This window comes from Onthophagus taurus, chromosome 10 (assembly GCF_036711975.1).
Source record: "Onthophagus taurus isolate NC chromosome 10, IU_Otau_3.0, whole genome shotgun sequence".
NCBI lineage: Eukaryota > Metazoa > Arthropoda > Insecta > Coleoptera > Scarabaeidae > Onthophagus > Onthophagus taurus.
The window spans coordinates 9,953,426-9,972,327 of NC_091975.1; the positions used below are offsets into that span (position 1 = coordinate 9,953,426).

General features: G+C 30.5%; 2 protein-coding genes across 2 annotated transcripts; both read left to right on the top strand.

The window, feature by feature from the left end:
- The first annotated feature begins 66 nt into the window (after positions 1 to 66).
- On the top strand, positions 67 to 11,147 carry LOC111418404 (phenylalanine--tRNA ligase beta subunit). The gene is made up of 8 exons (XM_023050945.2): positions 67 to 217; positions 269 to 324; positions 3,951 to 4,631; positions 4,687 to 4,862; positions 4,913 to 5,201; positions 10,425 to 10,635; positions 10,691 to 10,852; positions 10,903 to 11,147. The coding sequence occupies exons 1-8, from the start codon at positions 160 to 162 to the stop codon at positions 11,052 to 11,054; spliced, it is 1,785 nt and encodes a 594-aa protein (XP_022906713.2). The 5' UTR covers positions 67 to 159; the 3' UTR covers positions 11,055 to 11,147.
- Positions 11,148 to 11,815: 668 nt separating this feature from the next.
- LOC111418405 (Smu1 spliceosomal factor) lies at positions 11,816 to 18,666 on the top strand. The gene is made up of 6 exons (XM_023050947.2): positions 11,816 to 11,944; positions 11,998 to 12,064; positions 12,123 to 12,381; positions 17,291 to 18,219; positions 18,276 to 18,428; positions 18,478 to 18,666. The coding sequence occupies exons 1-6, from the start codon at positions 11,919 to 11,921 to the stop codon at positions 18,574 to 18,576; spliced, it is 1,533 nt and encodes a 510-aa protein (XP_022906715.1). The 5' UTR covers positions 11,816 to 11,918; the 3' UTR covers positions 18,577 to 18,666.
- Positions 18,667 to 18,902: the final 236 nt, after the last annotated feature.

Genomic DNA, 18,902 nt, shown 5'->3' on the forward strand with positions numbered 1-18,902 from the left:
TTTAATATTAAAGGAATATTTATTTTAATAATAAATTTATTATTAATTTGTTCAAAATTGACATTTGATTCATTTGACAGCTAAGTGACGTATCTAACCTAAAAGTTTCATCATCACACCTTTTGTAATTTAATATCTATTTAAACATTGTATCGAAAAATGCCGACTGTTGGTGTAAAAAGAGACTTATTATTCGATGCTTTAGGAAGAGTATACAGTAAGTTTTATTTGTATCAATAACATTAATTAATTAATTATTGATTTTAAGGTGACGATGAGTTTCAAAAGTTATGTTTCGAATTTGGGCTTGAATTGGACGAAGTTGTAAGTAAGCAATAAAATTATTTATTTGTTTAAAGGAATGTAAATAATTTTTGCACTTTTACTGGTTTAATATATGTATTATTTTGAATAAGATAGATTCGAACAGATTCTAAAATTATACAGCCAAAATGCGCATGTATGTTGGAATTAAAATGTAAATGTTTAGAATTCTTAAATTTAAATTTACAAAATGTATACTATTATTTTTAAAACTCAGCCATTTCTTCATTAAACATAGACCCACATATCAATCAATTCCATTCAAAGACAACTAATCTTTCCAATTTACACAACAAGAATTAAGTTTGCTTAATAAGGGACATAAATATGCACACACACCCATGTTCCTGAACCTATCAAATTGGCCAGACATCCAGGACATGATAATGGGCCCACAGGAAGAAGACTCATTAAGAAAAGATTTTATAGAGATCCTCAAAAGAGAAGAGCGTAAAAAAGGACAATTATCCAATAACAACAATATTAAAAGAGTCAAAGAAGAGGAACAAATTATACATAAGATCAAAACAAAAATTAAAAATAACTCTTTAATTATAACAAATGCAGATAAAAATGCAGGTTTAGTTATTTTAGAAAAGAAAAATTATATAGATAAAACTTTGCAATTTGTTGATGATAATAACTTCGTTGAAATAAAAAGAAACCCTACTCACAGTTTTCATACTAAAGTCAAAAAAGAATAATAAATTATCGAACTATTTCATTTCTTCCTATGAACCCAAAAGTGCCCCTAGTTTATTCCTTGATAAAACATATCATATGATATCATCTATTAATTCTAGTACATATAACATTTCTAAATTTATGATTAAATTTTTTTTTTTTGTCTACTTTTGAACTCATTTTGAACCTAACAACTAATTATGTCATGTTGCTTACTTTCTTTGAATTCTAAATAATAATACGCATTTTGTAAATTTAAATTTAAGAATTTTTGAACATTTACATTTTAATTCCAACATACATGCATTTTGGCTTTATAATTTTAGAATCTGTCGATACAAAAAATTGGTTTTTGATTTTTGTAACCTGTTCATACACTCAATGTCGTATAGCAGTGGTGTCCATAACGTCGATCGCAAAGCATTTTTGAGTCGATCGCCAAGAAAATCATGAATCTGAAATATCTATATCTGGGCCTCAGAGCAAAAAATCGAAAATTCGAAAATTAACTCAATCATAACTCAAAAACTAAAAGCGATGGGGAAATACTTTTTATACATAAAACCTTAGTAATGGGCCATAAAGACTAAATCCATATCAAGATTGAACCCAATTATTACCATTTTTTATTTATACGCTCTAAATCGATTAAACATCAAAATTGTTGATTTTCGAAAATTAATTGAATCATAACTCAAAAACTAAAAGCGGTGGGGAAATACTTTTTATACATAAAACCTTAGTAATGGATCATAAAGACTAGATCCATAAAAAGATTGAACCCAATTATTACCATTTTTTATTTATAAGCTCTATTCGATTAAACATCAAAATTGTTGATTTTCGAAAATTAACTCAATCATAACTCAAAAACTAAAAGCGTTGGGGAAATACTTTGTATATATAAAACCTTAGTAATGGGTCATAAAAACAAGATCCATAAAAAAATTGAACATAATTGTTACCATTTTTTATTTATAAGCTCTAAATCGATTAAACATCAAAATTGTTGAAAATTAACTCAATCATAACTCAAAAACTAAAAGCGATGGGGAAATACTTTTTATAAGATCCATAAATAAATTGAACATAATTATTACCATTTTTTATTTATAAGCTGTAAATCGATTAAACATCAAAATTGTTGATTTTCGAAAATTAACTCAATTATAACTCGAAAACTAAAAGCGATGGGGAAATACTTTTTATACATAAAACCTTAGTAATGGGCCATAAAGACTAAATCCATATCAAGATTGAACCCAATTATTACCATTTTTTATTTATAAGCTCTAAATCGATTAAACATCAAAATTGTTGATTTTCGAAAATTAACTCAATTATAACTCGAAAACTAAAAGCGATGGGGAAATACTTTTTATACATAAAACCTTAGTAATGGGAGATAAAGACTGAATCCATAACAAGATTGAACCCAATTATTACCATTTTTTATTTATAAGCTCTAAATCAATTAAACATCAAAATTGTTGAAAATTAACTCAATCATAACTCAAAAACTAAAAGCGATGGGGAAATACTTTTTATAAGATCCATAAATAAATTGAACATAATTATTACCATTTTTTATTTATAAGCTGTAAATCGATTAAACATCAAAATTGTTGATTTTCGAAAATTAACTCAATTATACCTCGAAAACTAAAAGCGATGGGAAAATACTTTTTATACATAAAACCTTAGTAATGGGCCATAAAGACTAAATCCATATCAAGATTGAACCCAATTATTACCATTTTTTATTTATAAGCTCTAAATTGATTAAACATCAAAATTGTAGATTTTCGAAAATTAACTCAATTATAACTCAAAAACTAAAAGCGATGGGGAAATACTTTTTATACATAAAACCATAGTAATGGACCATAAAGACTAGATCCATAACAAGATTGAACCCAATTATTACCATTTTTTATTTATAAGCTGTAAATCGATTAAACATCAAAATTGTTGGAAATTAACTCAATCATAACTCAAAAACTAAAAGCGATGGGGAAATACTTTTTATACATAAAACCTTAATAATGGGCCATAAAGACTAAATCCATAAAAAGATTGAACCCAATTATTACCATGTTTTATTTATAAGCTCTAAATCGATTAAACATCAAAATTGTTGAAAATTAACTCAATCATAACTCAAAAACTAAAAGCGATGGGGAAATACTTTTTATACATAAAACCTTAATAATGGGCCATAAAGACTAAATCCATATCAAGATTGAACCCAATTATTACCATTTTTTATTTATAAGCTCTAAATCGATTAAACATCAAAATTGTTGAATATTATCTCAATCATAACTCAAAAACTAAAAGCGATGGGGAAATACTTTTTATACATAAAACCTTAGTGATGGACCATAAAGACTAGATCCATATCAAGATTGAACCCAATTATTACCATTTTTTATTTATAAGCTCTAAATCGATTAAACATCAAAATTGTTGATTTTCGAATATTAACTCAATTATAACTCAAAAACTAAAAGCGATGGGGAAATACTTTTTATACATAAAACCATAGTAATGGACCATAAAGACTAGATCCATAAGAAGATTGAACCCAATTATTACCATTTTTTATTTATAAGCTCTAAACCGATTAAACATCAAAATTGTTGATTTTCGAAAATTAATTGAATCATAACTCAAAAACTAAAAGCGATGGGGAAATACTTTTTATACATAAAACCTTAGTAATGAGCCATAAAGACTGAATCCATAACAAGATTGAACCCAAAAAAAAAGGAACACTGTTTAAGCGAAACATGTAAAACTAGAACTTATTATTCAAAATAATACATATATTAAACCAGTAAAAGTGCAAAAATTATTTACATTCTTTTAAACTACATTTCGATTACTGGTTAAAATGGATCACATCATCAATTTCGATTTTATTAACTTTAATTCTTTAGACAACAGAGAAGCAAATGATAACGAAAGAACAAGGTGAAGACAGTCAATTAACAGCGGACGCTTCCGAAGATGTTATTTATCGCATTGATATCCCAGCGAATCGATACGACTTGTTATGTTTGGAAGGATTAGTTCTTGGATTATTAGTTTTTCAAAAAAAAATGTCCCCTCCGATTTTTAAGGCTTTAAAACCACCAGAAGGTTCAATTCAACGATTAATAATCCAACCTAACACAGCTAAAATTCGTCCACATGCTGTAGCGGCTGTTTTACGAAACATGTATTTCACTCAAGACTCGTACAACAGTTTCATTGATTTGCAGGATAAATTACATCAAAATATTTGTCGTAAACGCTCTTTAGTTGCGATCGGAACCCACGATTTAGACATGATCGAAGGTCCGTTTATTTACGATGCGAAACCTCCAAATGAAATCAAATTTATTCCTTTGAATCAAACTAAAGAATACACCGCCGTTGAATTAATGGATTTATACTCGACTCATGCCCAATTAAAACAATATTTGCATATTATTAAAGATAAACCTTTATATCCAGTTATTACGGATAGTAAAGGTCGCGTTTTATCGATGCCTCCTATTATTAATGGGGACCATTCAAAAATTAGTTTAAATACGAAAAATGTTTTCATTGAATGTACCGCTACCGATTTAACTAAAGTAAGTTAAGATGATAATAATAAAGTTAAAAAGTTATTGTTTTATTTAAATTTAGGCTAAAATCGTATTGGATACTTTAGTCTGTATGTTTAGCCAATATTGTTCCGATAAATTCTGCGTTGAATATTGCGAGGTTGAGAAACCGGATGGAAATGTTTCGTTGTATCCAGAATTGGGGTATCGAGATGAAATTATCTCGGCTAAAACAGCAAATGGATTAGTTGGGATAAAGTAATATAATATAATTTTTCTTAATTTAGTTTAAAATTATTTTTTTTTAGTGAAAATAGCTCAAAACTGGCTGATCTTCTCTCGAAAATGTGTTTATCATCGGAAGTTCTAACCTCAAACGATGCAATTAAAGTTAGTATTCCACCAACACGACATGATGTGATCCATCCATGTGATATTTATGAAGATGTGGCGATTGCTTATGGGTATAATAACATAAAACGAACCATTCCAGGGACGAGTACAATTGGGGAACAACTTTCGATCAATAAGTTATCAGATTTATTGAGATATCCGATAGCTGAGGCGGGATTTACTGAAGCTTTAACCTTTTCTTTGGTAAATTTGAATTAAAAAGTAGTTTTTCTTCTACTCATCCTTATGTCTGATGGCCTCTTCTTCCACCCCCTCCAGTTCCTGGGTAATTCCTTTATATCTGCTAGAGTCTTCCCTCTCTTCTTCCCAACTATTCTTTCCTCCCATTTCTTCCTAGGTCTTATCCTTATTCTTTGCTTCAAATACTTTTTTTACTATTGTGTTATGTTCCATTCTAATTATGTAGTTAGTTACTTTCTCTCTATTTTGCTTGATCTACTTCTAGTCTTTACTTCCTCATTCTTTATCCTATCCCACTTCATCTTCCCCATTCTTGTTTATCTTATGATTCACTGACATATGTTAATATTGGGATTGCCACCAAGTTGTACACTTTCAATTTTATCTTCTCATCTATCCTTCCTCCCAAAAATTGTTCTGTTTAGAGTATGATATAGGTTGTTTGTTTTCCTTATTCTTGCATTTATGTCTAAATCTATCCTTCCATCTTGTGATATTATACTGCCCAAGTACTCATATTTATTTATTTATTTTACTTCCGAAATTACAGGGTTGCCCCTAATTACAAATTTCAGAACTTAAGTCTACTAGTACATAATATAATCAATAAAAACAAACAAAACAACTAAGATCGAAACTGTACCCATTTCTAATGACAAATCCTAAGAGACGCAAAGCTGTGGCTTTAATATGTTCAGCAAAGAACTGAAATCCCCAACATATCTGATACTGCGTTTTTATAAGAGACGTAATAAAATCTGTTGGACAAATATGAAACAAAAAAACTAAGAGTAGAATAAGAAAACCCGTGTTGTACGAGCTTGTGCAGAAGCGTACCTTGATCCACCCTATCGAATGCTTTTTAAAAATCCGTGTAGATAACATCTACTTGAGCTCTAGCATCCAATGCTTTGGAAACATAAATCTGATTAACATTCAACGAAAGTTTTACTTGATTGAAAATCCTGCGATAAATCAATTGTTCGAAAACTTTGATGATTTTTCAAAAGATTTGCAAAAGCAGATGTGATATCTTTGCTAGAAGCAAGAGGAACTCCGTCGAAACAAAATTGGCTCTGGTTGAAATTTCAAATACTAAAAGCGACGGGGAAATACTTTTTATACATAAAACCTTAGTAATGGGCCATAAAGACTAAATCCATAACAAGATTGAACCTAATTATTACCATTTTTTATTTATTAGCTCTAAATCGAAAAATATCAAAATTGTTGATTTTCGAAAATTAATTGAATCATAACTCAAAAACTAAAAGCGATGGGGAAATACTTTTTATACATAAAACCTTAGTAATGGGCCATAAAGACTAAATCCATATCAAGATTGAACCCAATTATTACCATTTTTTATTTATAAGCTCTAAATCGATTAAACATCAAAATTGTTGATTTTCGAAAATTAATTGAATCATAACTCAAAAACTAAAAGCGACGGGGAAATACTTTTTATACATAAAACCTTAGTAATGGGAGATAAAGACTGAATCCATAACAAGATTGAACCCAATTATTACCATTTTTTATTTATAAGCTCTAAATCAATTAAACATCAAAATTGTTGAAAATTAACTCAATCATAACTCAAAAACTAAAAGCGATGGGGAAATACTTTTTATAAGATCCATAAATAAATTGAACATAATTATTACCATTTTTTATTTATAAGCTGTAAATCGATTAAACATCAAAATTGTTGATTTTCGAAAATTAACTCAATTATAACTCGAAAACTAAAAGCGATGGGAAAATACTTTTTATACATAAAACCTTAGTAATGGGCCATAAAGACTAAAGCCATATCAAGATTGAACCCAATTATTACCATTTTTTATTTATAAGCTCTAAATCGATTAAAATCAAAATTGTTGATTTTCGAAAATTAACTCAATTATAACTCGAAAACTAAAAGCGATGGGGAAATACTTTTTATACATAAAACCTTAGTAATGGGCCATAAAGACTAAATCCATATCAAGATTGAACCCAATTATTACCATTTTTTATTTATAAGCTCTAAATCGATTAAACATCAAAATTGTTGATTTTCGAAAATTAACTCAATTATAACTCGAAAACTAAAAGCGATGGGGAAATACTTTTTATACATAAAACCTTAGTAATGGGCCATAAAGACTAAATCCATATCAAGATTGAACCCAATTATTACCATTTTTTATTTATAAGCTCTAAATCGATTAAACATCAAAATTGTTGATTTTCGAAAATTAACTCAATTATAACTCGAAAACTAAAAGCGATGGGGAAATACTTTTTATACATAAAACCTTAGTAATGGGAGATAAAGACTGAATCCATAACAAGATTGAACCCAATTATTACCATTTTTTATTTATAAGCTCTAAATCAATTAAACATCAAAATTGTTGAAAATTAACTCAATCATAACTCAAAAACTAAAAGCGATGGGGAAATACTTTTTATAAGATCCATAAATAAATTGAACATAATTATTACCATTTTTTATTTATAAGCTGTAAATCGATTAAACATCAAAATTGTAGATTTTCGAAAATTAACTCAATTAAACTCAAAATTTAAAAGCGATGGGGAAATACTTTTTATACATAAAACCTTAGTAATGGGCCATAAAGACTAAATCCATAACAAGATTGAACTCAATTATTACCATTTTTTATTTATAAGCTCTAAATCGATTAAACATCAAAATTGTTGATTTTCGAAAATTAATTGAATCATAACTCAAAAACTAAAAGCGACGGGGAAATACTTTTTATACATGAAACCTTAGTAATGGGCCATAAAGACTAAATCCATATCAAGATTGAACCCAATTATTACCATTTTTTATTTATAAGCTCTAAATCGATTAAACATCAAAATTGTTGATTTTCGAAAATTAACTCAATTATAACTCGAAAACTAAAAGCGATGGGGAAATACTTTTTATACATAAAACCTTAGTAATGGGCCATAAAGACTGAATCCATAACAAGATTGAACCCAATTATTACCATTTTTTATTTATAAGCTCTAAACCGATTAAACATCAAAATTGTTGATTTTCGAAAATTAACTCAATCATAACTCAAAAACTAAAAGCGATGGGGAAATACTTTTTATACATAAAACCTTAGTAATGGGCCATAAAGACTGAATCCATAAGAAGATTGAACCCAATTATTACCATTTTTTATTTATATGCTCTAAATCGATTAAACATCAAAATTGTTGATTTTCGAAAATTAACTCAATTATAACTCGAAAACTAAAAGCGATGGGGAAATACTTTTTATACATAAAACCTTAGTAATGGACCACAAAGACTAAATCCATATCAAGATTGAACCCAATTATTACCATTTTTTATTTATAAGCTCTAAATCGATTAAACATCAAAATTGTTGATTTTCGAAAATTAACTCAATTATAACTCGAAAACTAAAAGCGATGGGAAAATACTTTTTATACATAAAACCTTAGTAATGGGCCATAAAGACTAAAGCCATATCAAGATTGAACCCAATTATTACCATTTTTTATTTATAAGCTCTAAATCGATTAAACATCAAAATTGTTGATTTTCGAAAATTAACTCAAAAACTAAAAGAGATGGGGAAATACTTGTTATACATAAAACCTTAGTAATGGGCCATAAAGACTAAATCTATATCAAGATTGAACCCAATTATTACCATTTTTTATTTATAAGCTCTAAATTGATTAAACATCAAAATTGTAGATTTTCGAAAATTAACTCAATCATAACTCAAAAACTAAAAGCGATGGGGAAATACTTTTTATACATAAAACCTTAGTAATGGACCATAAAGACTAAATCCATATCAAGATTGAACTCAATTATTACCATTTTTTATTTATAAGCTCTAAATCGATTAAACATCAAAATTGTTGAAAATTAACTCAATCATAACTCAAAACCTAAAAGCGATGGGGAAATACTTTTCGTACATAAAACCTTAGTAATGGACCATAAAGACTAAATCCATATCAAGATTGAACCCAATTATTACCATTTTTTATTTATAAGCTCTAAATCGATTAAACATCAAAATTGTTGATTTTCGAAAATTAACTCAATTATAACTCGAAAACTAAAAGCGATGGGAAAATACTTTTTATACATAAAACCTTAGTAATGGGCCATAAAGACTAAAGCCATATCAAGATTGAACCCAATTATTACCATTTTTTATTTATAAGCTCTAAATCTATTAAACATCAAAACTGTTGATTTTCGAAAATTAACTCAATTATAACTCGAAAACTAAAAGCGATGGGGAAATACTTTTTATACATAAAACCTTAGTAATGGGCCATAAAGACTGAATCCATAACAAGATTGAACCCAATTATTACCATTTTTTATTTATGAGTTCTAAATTGATTAAACATCCAAGTTGTAGATCTTCGAAAATTAACTCGATAATCAAATAATCAGTGGTTGTTTCCATTTAAAAAAACGAAAATTGTCATAATATCTAAAAATCTAAAACCGAAAAAATTTTTTTGACTACGTCATCAGATTCTCTGTAAAAAAGTGTCCATATAATGTCTTAGTTATAATACTCCACCTATAATAATAACCAAGATCTCCGGATCTATCTTGTCTTTGCTGCAAGCCTTGTCATCATTGCCTCTCCTAATTCTTCCATTGTTATCTCTTCTCTAGCTATGTCTGTAGTGTCTTCCCTTATCTTCTCTTCCCTCCTCCATTGTTTGTGTCTGTTTTCCACCCTTGAACTTTTCTGCATAAAAATGCTCCCATATGTCCAGAATTTCCCTTGGTATTCGATCTGTATGTTTCATTTCTAACTTTTCTTAGCTACATCTCAGTCCGTTCTATAGTTTGCTCTATCCTCTTCCGAATTCGTTCTTATGTGTTTCTTCCATAACTCTTTCTTCTCCATTCTACCAGTGAGTTCTCTTTGTCTCATTATTATTTTTCTCATTCCACACACCTCCATAGCTTTATTTCTCTGGTAAATTCTCCGTTTGTTCTAGTTTTTGAAATTCGTTGTTTGTTTTTTCTTGGTATTTTAGTCTTTCTTCCTCCTGCCTTAGTTTATGGATGTTTATTTTCGTTTATTTTATTTTCCAATCAATAAATCGTTTATTTGACAAAATTCCAGCATTCTTCCCCCATTTCTATTCATCGCTTATTATACAAATTAAAAAGTACAACTAACCAATAATTTAAATAAATAGTGTTCAAGGGATGATATTTCGAGCAAATTAGGCAAAGCAATCGAAGAAATTCCTGCTGTACATATTTCGAACCCAAAAACTTTGGAGTTTCAAGTTTGTCGCACGACTTTGCTGCCGGGGATTTTAAAAACGATAGCGGCCAATAAGAAAATGCCGCTTCCGATTAAAATTTTTGAGATCTCCGATGTTGTTTTAAAAGATATTAATACAGGTAAACATCATTTACTCGTCATAAACACTTTATTAAAACTTTTAAATCATTTTAGAAGTAGGGGCTAGAAACGAGCGTAGAATTTGTGCGGTAAATTGCAATAAAACCGCTGGTTTTGAGGTTGTTCACGGATTATTGGATAGAATTATGCTTTTATTGGAAGTACCATGGAATCCAAAGAAAGAAAAAACCGGCTATTATTTAAAAGCGATTGAAGGTCAAACAAAAAGACTAAATTAACTTAAAAATAACTTCATTTAATTTTAGATCCAGCCTATTTCCCACAAAGATGCGCCGAAATCGTTTGCAATGGAAAGCCAATTGGAAAAATCGGTGTTTTACACCCGAATGTTCTCGCAAAGTTTGAATTAACCATTCCTTGCTCTGCACTCGAAATAACCATCGAACCTTTCGTTTAATTAATTAAAAATTTACATTAAATGTTTATTATTTTGATCTTATTGATGTAATAGCGCCATCTATGATTATTAATTCAAATCAATATTCCCAAATATACGATTTTAACAATTAAATAATATAATTATTAACTCAAAACGACCAAAAAAAACATTAGTTTATTAATTAATTATATTTAATTAATAAATTAATATTTAAATTTTGATGAAAAAATAGCGCCATCTTTTAAGAAAGCTCACGAATCATCAACGTCTATTAAAACATAACCTAAAAAAGTTGATTTGACAACAATTTTATAACAAATTAAATAAATAAATAGTATTTTATAATGTTTATTGAAATAGAATCAGCCGAGTAAGTTAGCTCAACCCAAATAATAAGATACTAACCTCAATTTTATCTTTTAGCGTAATTCGACTTATTCAGCAATACCTAAAAGAGTCTAACTTATTCCGGACGTTGCAAACGCTTCAAGTAATTAGTTTTAATTATTATTAAAGTTTATTAACGCTCCTTTACGTGGTTTTTTAGGAGGAAACCGATTTGCATTAAATGTTTATTATTTTGATTTTATTGATGTAATAGCGCCATCTATGATTATTAATTCAAATCAATATACCTAAATATACGATTTTAACAATTAAATAATATAATTATTAACTCAAAACGACTAAAAAAACATTAATTTATTAATTAATTATATTTAATTAGTAAATTAAAAGTTAATATTTAAATTTTAACTCGAAAAAAATAGCGCCATCTTTTAAGAAAGCTCACGAATCATCAACGTCAATTAAAACATAACCTAAAAAAGTTGATTTGACAACAATTTTATAACAAATTAAATAAATAAATAGTATTTTATAATGTCTATTGAAATAGAATCAGCCGAGTAAGTTAGCTCAACCAAAATAATAAGATACTAACCTCAATTTTATCTTTTAGCGTAATTCGACTTATTCAGCAATACCTAAAAGAGTCTAACTTATTCCGGACGTTGCAAACGCTTCAAGTAATTAGTTTTAATTATTATTAAAGTTTATTAACGCCCCTTTACGTGGTTTTTTTAGGAGGAAACCGGTGTTTCGTTAAATACCGTTGATAGTGTAGACGGTTTTGTCGCCGATATCAATAACGGCCATTGGGATACCGTTTTAAAAGCGATCCAATCGTTAAAATTACCCGATAAGAAGTTAATTGATTTATATGAACAAATCGTTTTGGAACTTATTGAGTTACGAGAGTTAGGTGCCGCTCGATCTTTGTTAAGACAAACGGATCCCATGATTATGTTGAAACAAAATGAACCGGAACGATATATTCATTTAGGTTTTAATTAATATTTGGGAAAAATTTAAGAATCATCATGGGGCTTAAAAATCGCCCATTAATTTTATTTAATGACTCAAAAAATACATTAAAAGTTAAAAAAAAGTGTAGAAATTTGTTTTGTATATGTATTTTTTTTTTTAATTTATTCATATTTGTTGTAGCTATTATTTTTATACAGGGTGTATCTAAATTGATGTGAAAGATTCAACTTCCCTTCTCCTCCAAGTTATAGCCCTCTAAAGTTAAGGGAAAAAATTTGCAACTTTCTTATCTTTTGACATTTTACAACTAACAAATTGTTAGTTTGATCACAAAAAATAAAATAATGGTAAGATCAATTTGATATAACTTCATTTCTTTGACTAATAATAACCAATCTCTAAATTAATTAACTTGAACCTATGTATTATTTTATTTTTTTGTGAGCAAACTAACAATTTTAGGAGAAAATGTCAAGAGAGAAAAAAGTTGCGTATTGAATCCCTCTATTTAAATCAAGTTTTTAAATAGAAAAACGTAGACGCATTAAAAAGTTCTGATGTAAAGTATTATAGGGGTTGATTTTTTCAGCCCCTTGAAATAACATTTTATTGTTACAAAAATCGTCAAAACGTGTCACCTTATTAGTAATAGTTATCTGCCAAATTTTATCCTTCCAAATTCCTCCATAATGGATTTATTAAAGAAAAACAATTTTCCCCCCTAATTTTAGAGGGCTGTAACTTGGAGGAGAAGTGGTTTTAACCAAAAAGTTATACAGTGTGTCCCCGGATAGGTGAAACGACTCTTATAAAACGTAAAATTTTTTTGTTTCGATATTAATTGTCATTTTTTGGGGTTTGGCCCTGCTTGATTAAAGACTAATTTTAAACATATTTTCAAGTTTTAAAAAACAAGTGAGCTTGGACGGTGAAAGAAAAACTCTTTTTGTGGCAGGTAAACTACCTTTTCTGTTTACAGTACGTGAAAGTATTACTAAGAAGTTTTGTTCAGAATGAAGAATTATGGCCATATGCAAATTTTCGGAATGATCGGCCTACTTTGGTAAAAATCTCATTACCTGACACACAAGGAGTTTTCGCTTCAGTGTCAACACTCACTTGTTTTTAAAACTTGAAAATATGTTCAAAATTAGTCTTTCACCAAGCAGGGCTAAACCCCAAAAAATGACAATTAATATCGAAAAAAATTTACATTTTATAAGAGTCGTTTCACCTATCCGGGGACACACTGTATATATTAAAATCTTTCACATCAATTTAGATACCGTATTTTCTCGAATCTAATCCGCACCCTTTTTACAAATTTTGTATGCTCTAAAATCAAATGCGGATTACAATCGGATGTGGATTACATTGGAAAACCAACTTTTTTTACCATCATTGCATTTTTAAAATCGGGGTGCGGATTAGATTCGAGTGCGGATAAGATTCGAGAAAATACGGTACATTCTGTATATGTATAGGCCCAAATAAATATTGTTCTCTCTCTCTCTCTCATATTAAAGTTGATTGACGTCACGTTTTGTGACGTCACAAGCAATGTTAATCATGCATTTTTCTATTAAACTTAAAAGTAAAGTTATTTTTACTAAACTAGGTGAGATTACAACGTATATTTTCGAATAAAACATCTTTGTTTTTCTTAGGCTTCCGATGCATAATAACTGACTACTAGGTCTTATGGTAGCTAAATAACATTTAAAACAAGAACTAACACTAGACCCAGAACTAGAAACATTCGGATTTAGCCGCACGTCTCTTAAGACGGCTAAACCCGAATGATTCTAGTTCCAGGTTTTCTGTTAGTTCTAGTGATAGTGCAAAACTAGAACTAACACTAGACCTAGAACTAGAAACATTCGGATTTAGCCGCACGTCTCTCAAGACGGCTAAACCCGAATGATTCTAGTTCTAGATCTTGTGTTAGTGCTAGTGTGAACTAGAAATATTTGGGTTTAGGTCTAGTGTTAGTTCTAGTTTTAGTGCAATATAAATATGCAACATAGTGACACCTTATGCTTATCCAAATGTCTCTGTTTTTAGGTTTAGTGTTAGTTCTACTTTTTTTTCAATAAAATTATACCACAATCTAACGCTACACAACATTTAAAACTAGAACTAACACAAGAACTAGAATCATTCGGGTTTAGCGGTCTTGACAGACGTGCGGCTAAACACGAATGTTTCTAGTTCTAGGTCTAGTGTTAGTGCAAAACTAGAACTAACACTAGATCGTAAACTAGAAACATTCGGATTTAGCCGCACGTCTTTCAAGACGGCTAAACCCGAATGATTCTAGTTCTAGGTCTTGTGTTAGGTTCTAGTGATAGTGTTAGTGCAAAACTAGAACTAACACTGGACCTAGAAACATTCGGATTTAGCCGCACGTCTCTCAAGACGGCTAAACCCGAATGATTCTAGTTCCAGGTCTTGTGTTAGGTTCTAGTGATAGTATTAGTGTGAAACTAAAACTAACACTAGATCTAGAAACATTCGGATTTAGCCGCACGTCTTTCAAGACGGCTAAACCCGAATGATTCTAGTACTAGGTCTTGTGTTAGTGCTAGTGTGAACTAGAAATATTCGGGTTTAGGTCTAGTGTTAGTTCTAGTTTTAGTGCAATAAAAATATGCAACATAGTGACATCTTATGCTTATCCAAATGTCTCTGTTTTTAGGTTTAGTGTTAGTTCTACTTTTTTTTCAATAAAATTATACCACAATCTAACGCTACACAACATTTAAAACTAGAACTAACACAAGACCTAGAACTAGAATCATTCGGGTTTAGCCGTCTTGACAGACGTGCGGCTAAACACGAATGTTTCTAGTTCCTGGTTTTGTGTTAGTTCTAGTGGTAGTGTTAGTGCAAAACTAGAACTAACACTAGACCTAGAAACATTCGGATTTAGCCGCACGTCTCTCAAGACGGCTAAACCCGAATGATTCTAGTTCTAGGTCTTGGGTTAGGTTCTAGTGATAGTGTTAGTGCAAAACTAGAACTAACACTAGACCTGGAAACATTCGGATTTAGCCGCACGTCTCTCAAGACTACTAAACCCGAATGATTCTAGTTCTAGGTCTTGTGTTAGTTCTAGTTTTGCACTATCACTAGAACTAACACAAGACTTAGAACTAGAATAATTCGGGTTTAGCCACACGTCTCTCAAGGCTGCTAAACCCGAATGATTCTAGTTCTAGGTCTTGTGTTAGGTTCTAGTGATAGTATTAGTGCAAAACTAGAACTAACACTAGACCTAGAAACATTCGGATTTAGCCGCACGTCTTTCAAGACGGCTAAACCCGAATGATTCTAGGTCTTGTGTTAGTTCTAGTGATAGTGTTAGTGCAAAACTAGAACTAACACTAGACCGTAAACTAGAAACATTCGGATTTAGCCGCACGTCTCTCAAAACTGCTAAACCCGAATGATTCTAGTTCTAGGTCTTGTGTTAGTGCTAGTGTGAACTAGAAATATTCGGGTTTAGGTCTAGTGTTAGTTCTAGTTTTAGTGCAATAAAAATATGCAACATAGTGACATCTTATGCTTATCCAAATGTCTCTGTTTTTAGGTTTAGTGTTAGTTCTACTTTTCTTTCAATAAAATTATACCACAATCTAACGCTACACAACATTTAAAACTAGAACTAACACAAGACCTAGAACTAGAATCATTCGGGTTTAGCCGTCTTGACAGACGTGCGGCTAAACACGAATGTTTCTAGTTCTAGGTCTTGTGTTAGGTTCTAGTGATAGTATTAGTGCAAAACTAGAACTAACACTAGACCTAGAAACATTCGGATTTAGCCGCACGTCTTTCAAGACGGCTAAACCCGAATGATTCTAGTTCCAGGTCTTGTGTTAGTTCTTGTGGTAGTGTTAGTGCAAAACTAGAACTAACACTAGACCTAGAAACATTCGGATTTAGCCGCACGTCTTTCAAGACGGCTAAACCCGAATGATTCTAGTTCTAGGTCTTGTGTTAGTTCTAGTTTTGCACTATCATTAGAACTAACACAAGACTTAGAACTAGAATCATTCGGGATTAGCCACACGTCTCTCAAGACTGCTAAACCCGAATGATTCTAGTTCTAGGTCTTGTGTTAGGTTCTAGTGATAGTATTAGTGCAAAACTAGAACTAACACTAGACCTAGAAACATTCGGATTTAGCCGCACGTCTTTCAAGACGGCTAAACCCGAATGATTCTAGGTCTTGTGTTAGTTCTAGTGATAGTGTTAGTGCAAAACTAGAACTAACACTAGACCGTAAACTAGAAACATTCGGATTTAGCCGCACGTCTCTCAAGACGGCTAAACCCGAATGATTCTAGTTCTAGGTCTTGTGTTAGTGCTAGTGTGAAGTAGAAATATTCGGGTTTAAGTCTAGTGTTAGTTCTAGTTTTAGTGCAATAAAAATATGCAACATAGTGACATCTTATGCTTATCCAAATGTCTCTGTTTCTAGGTCTAGTGTTAGTTCTACTTTTTTTTCAATAAAATTATACCACAATCTAACACTACACAACATTTAAAATTAGAACTAACACAAGAACTAGAATCATTCGAATTTAGCCGTTTTGACAGACGTGCGGCTAAACACGAATGTTTCTAGTTCTAGGTCTAGTGCTAGTTCTAGTGATAGTACTAGTGTAAAACTAGAACTACACTAGAACTAGAAAGTATTGGGTCTTCAACCCAACCCGGAATTTACAACCCACCTTCTGCTCCATGCCCAACCCGACATTTTTGAAATTTGTACTAGTTTAAATGTTAATTAACCTAAATCAAAGTGGAATTTCCACACAAAATGCTGAAATAAATCAATAAATTAGGTGGATTTTTAAGCGACATGATGATTCTTGAATTATGTATACCAAAATTTGATTTTTTTTTTTAATTTTAAGAAAATTTATTGGCTCGATCTTATTTTGATCCCCGAGAAGCTTACCCGGACGGTAGTAGCAAAGAAAAACGTCGCGCGGCAATATCCCACGCGTTAAGCGGAGAAGTTTCCGTTGTTCCATCATCTCGTCTTTTAGCTTTGTTAGGACAAGCGTTGAAATGGCAACAACAACAAGGATTGTTACCCCCCGGAACAACGATTGATTTATTCCGAGGAAAAGCAGCGATAAAAGACCAAGAAGATGAACAATTCCCGACCCAAATGGCCAAACAAATTAAGTTTGGTCAAAAATCGCATGTTGAATGCGCTCGATTTTCCCCAGATGGGCAATATTTAATCACCGGAAGTGTTGATGGTATCATTGAAGTTTGGAATTTTACGACGGGAAAGATTCGAAAAGATTTAAAGTACCAAGCGCAAGAAAGTTTTATGATGATGGAGCACGCCGTGCTTTGCATGGCTTTTTCGAGAGACTCGGAAATGTTAGTAACGGGATCTCAAGCTGGAAAAATTAAAGTCTGGCGGATCACCACCGGGCAATGTTTGAGAAAAATCGAAAAAGCCCACATGAAAGGAATTACTTGTTTACAATTCTCTAGGGATAACAGCCAGGTTTTAAGCGCGGGGTTTGACCAAATGATTAGAATTCACGGTTTAAAATCGGGGAAGATGTTGAAGGAGTTTAGGGGGCACACTTCGTTTGTTAATGAAGTGATTTTTACTCAAGATGGACATAACATTTTAAGCGCTTCTTCCGATGGGACCGTTAAAGTTTGGAGCATAAAAACCACGGAATGCGTAAATACAATCAAAGCTTTGGGGGTAAACGACATCACTGTTAATAATATACATAACTTTGCGAAAAATCCTGAACATTTCGTTGTTTGCAATCGAAGCAACACAGTTGTTATTATGAATTTACAAGGACAGGTTCTTAAAAATAATAATATTAAAAAATCTTTAATTAATTAATAATGAATTTTAAGATTGTTCGATCGTTCTCGAGTGGTAAACGAGAAGGGGGCGATTTTGTTTGTTCCACGGTCTCACCAAGAGGCGATTGGATTTATTGTGTTGGTGAAGACTTGGTTTTATACTGTTTTTCGACTAATTCTGGAAAATTAGAAAGGACTCTCAATGTATTTTATTTCATTTTGATTCATTTAAATCTTAAATTTATGGTTTTAGGTGCATGAAAATGATGTTATTGGCATCGCTCATCACCCTCATCAAAATTTATTGTGCTCCTATAGCGAGGATGGATTAGTGAGGTTATGGAAGCCTTAATTTGACAGGAAAATTTTTTTTTAGGTTAAGTGTATTTCAATTTAAATTTTTTTATAAAATAAATATAAAAAAAGTGTGTGAATTAATCAATTCATGTTTTGGTAATAATCCTTTATTCTCCATATATTTTTATATTTATTAAACATAAATAATTTTTTTTTTGTTTTTGAAGAATATTCGATAGATGTCGCTTTATGTTTCAATTAAATTTAAAAGTATTAATAATTTTAGAAGAATTAAAATAAGATAATATATGCTTTTGTATATAAAAGTATAATGTATATAATTAATATCATGTTAAAAAAAATTAAGTATTTTTAATTTTA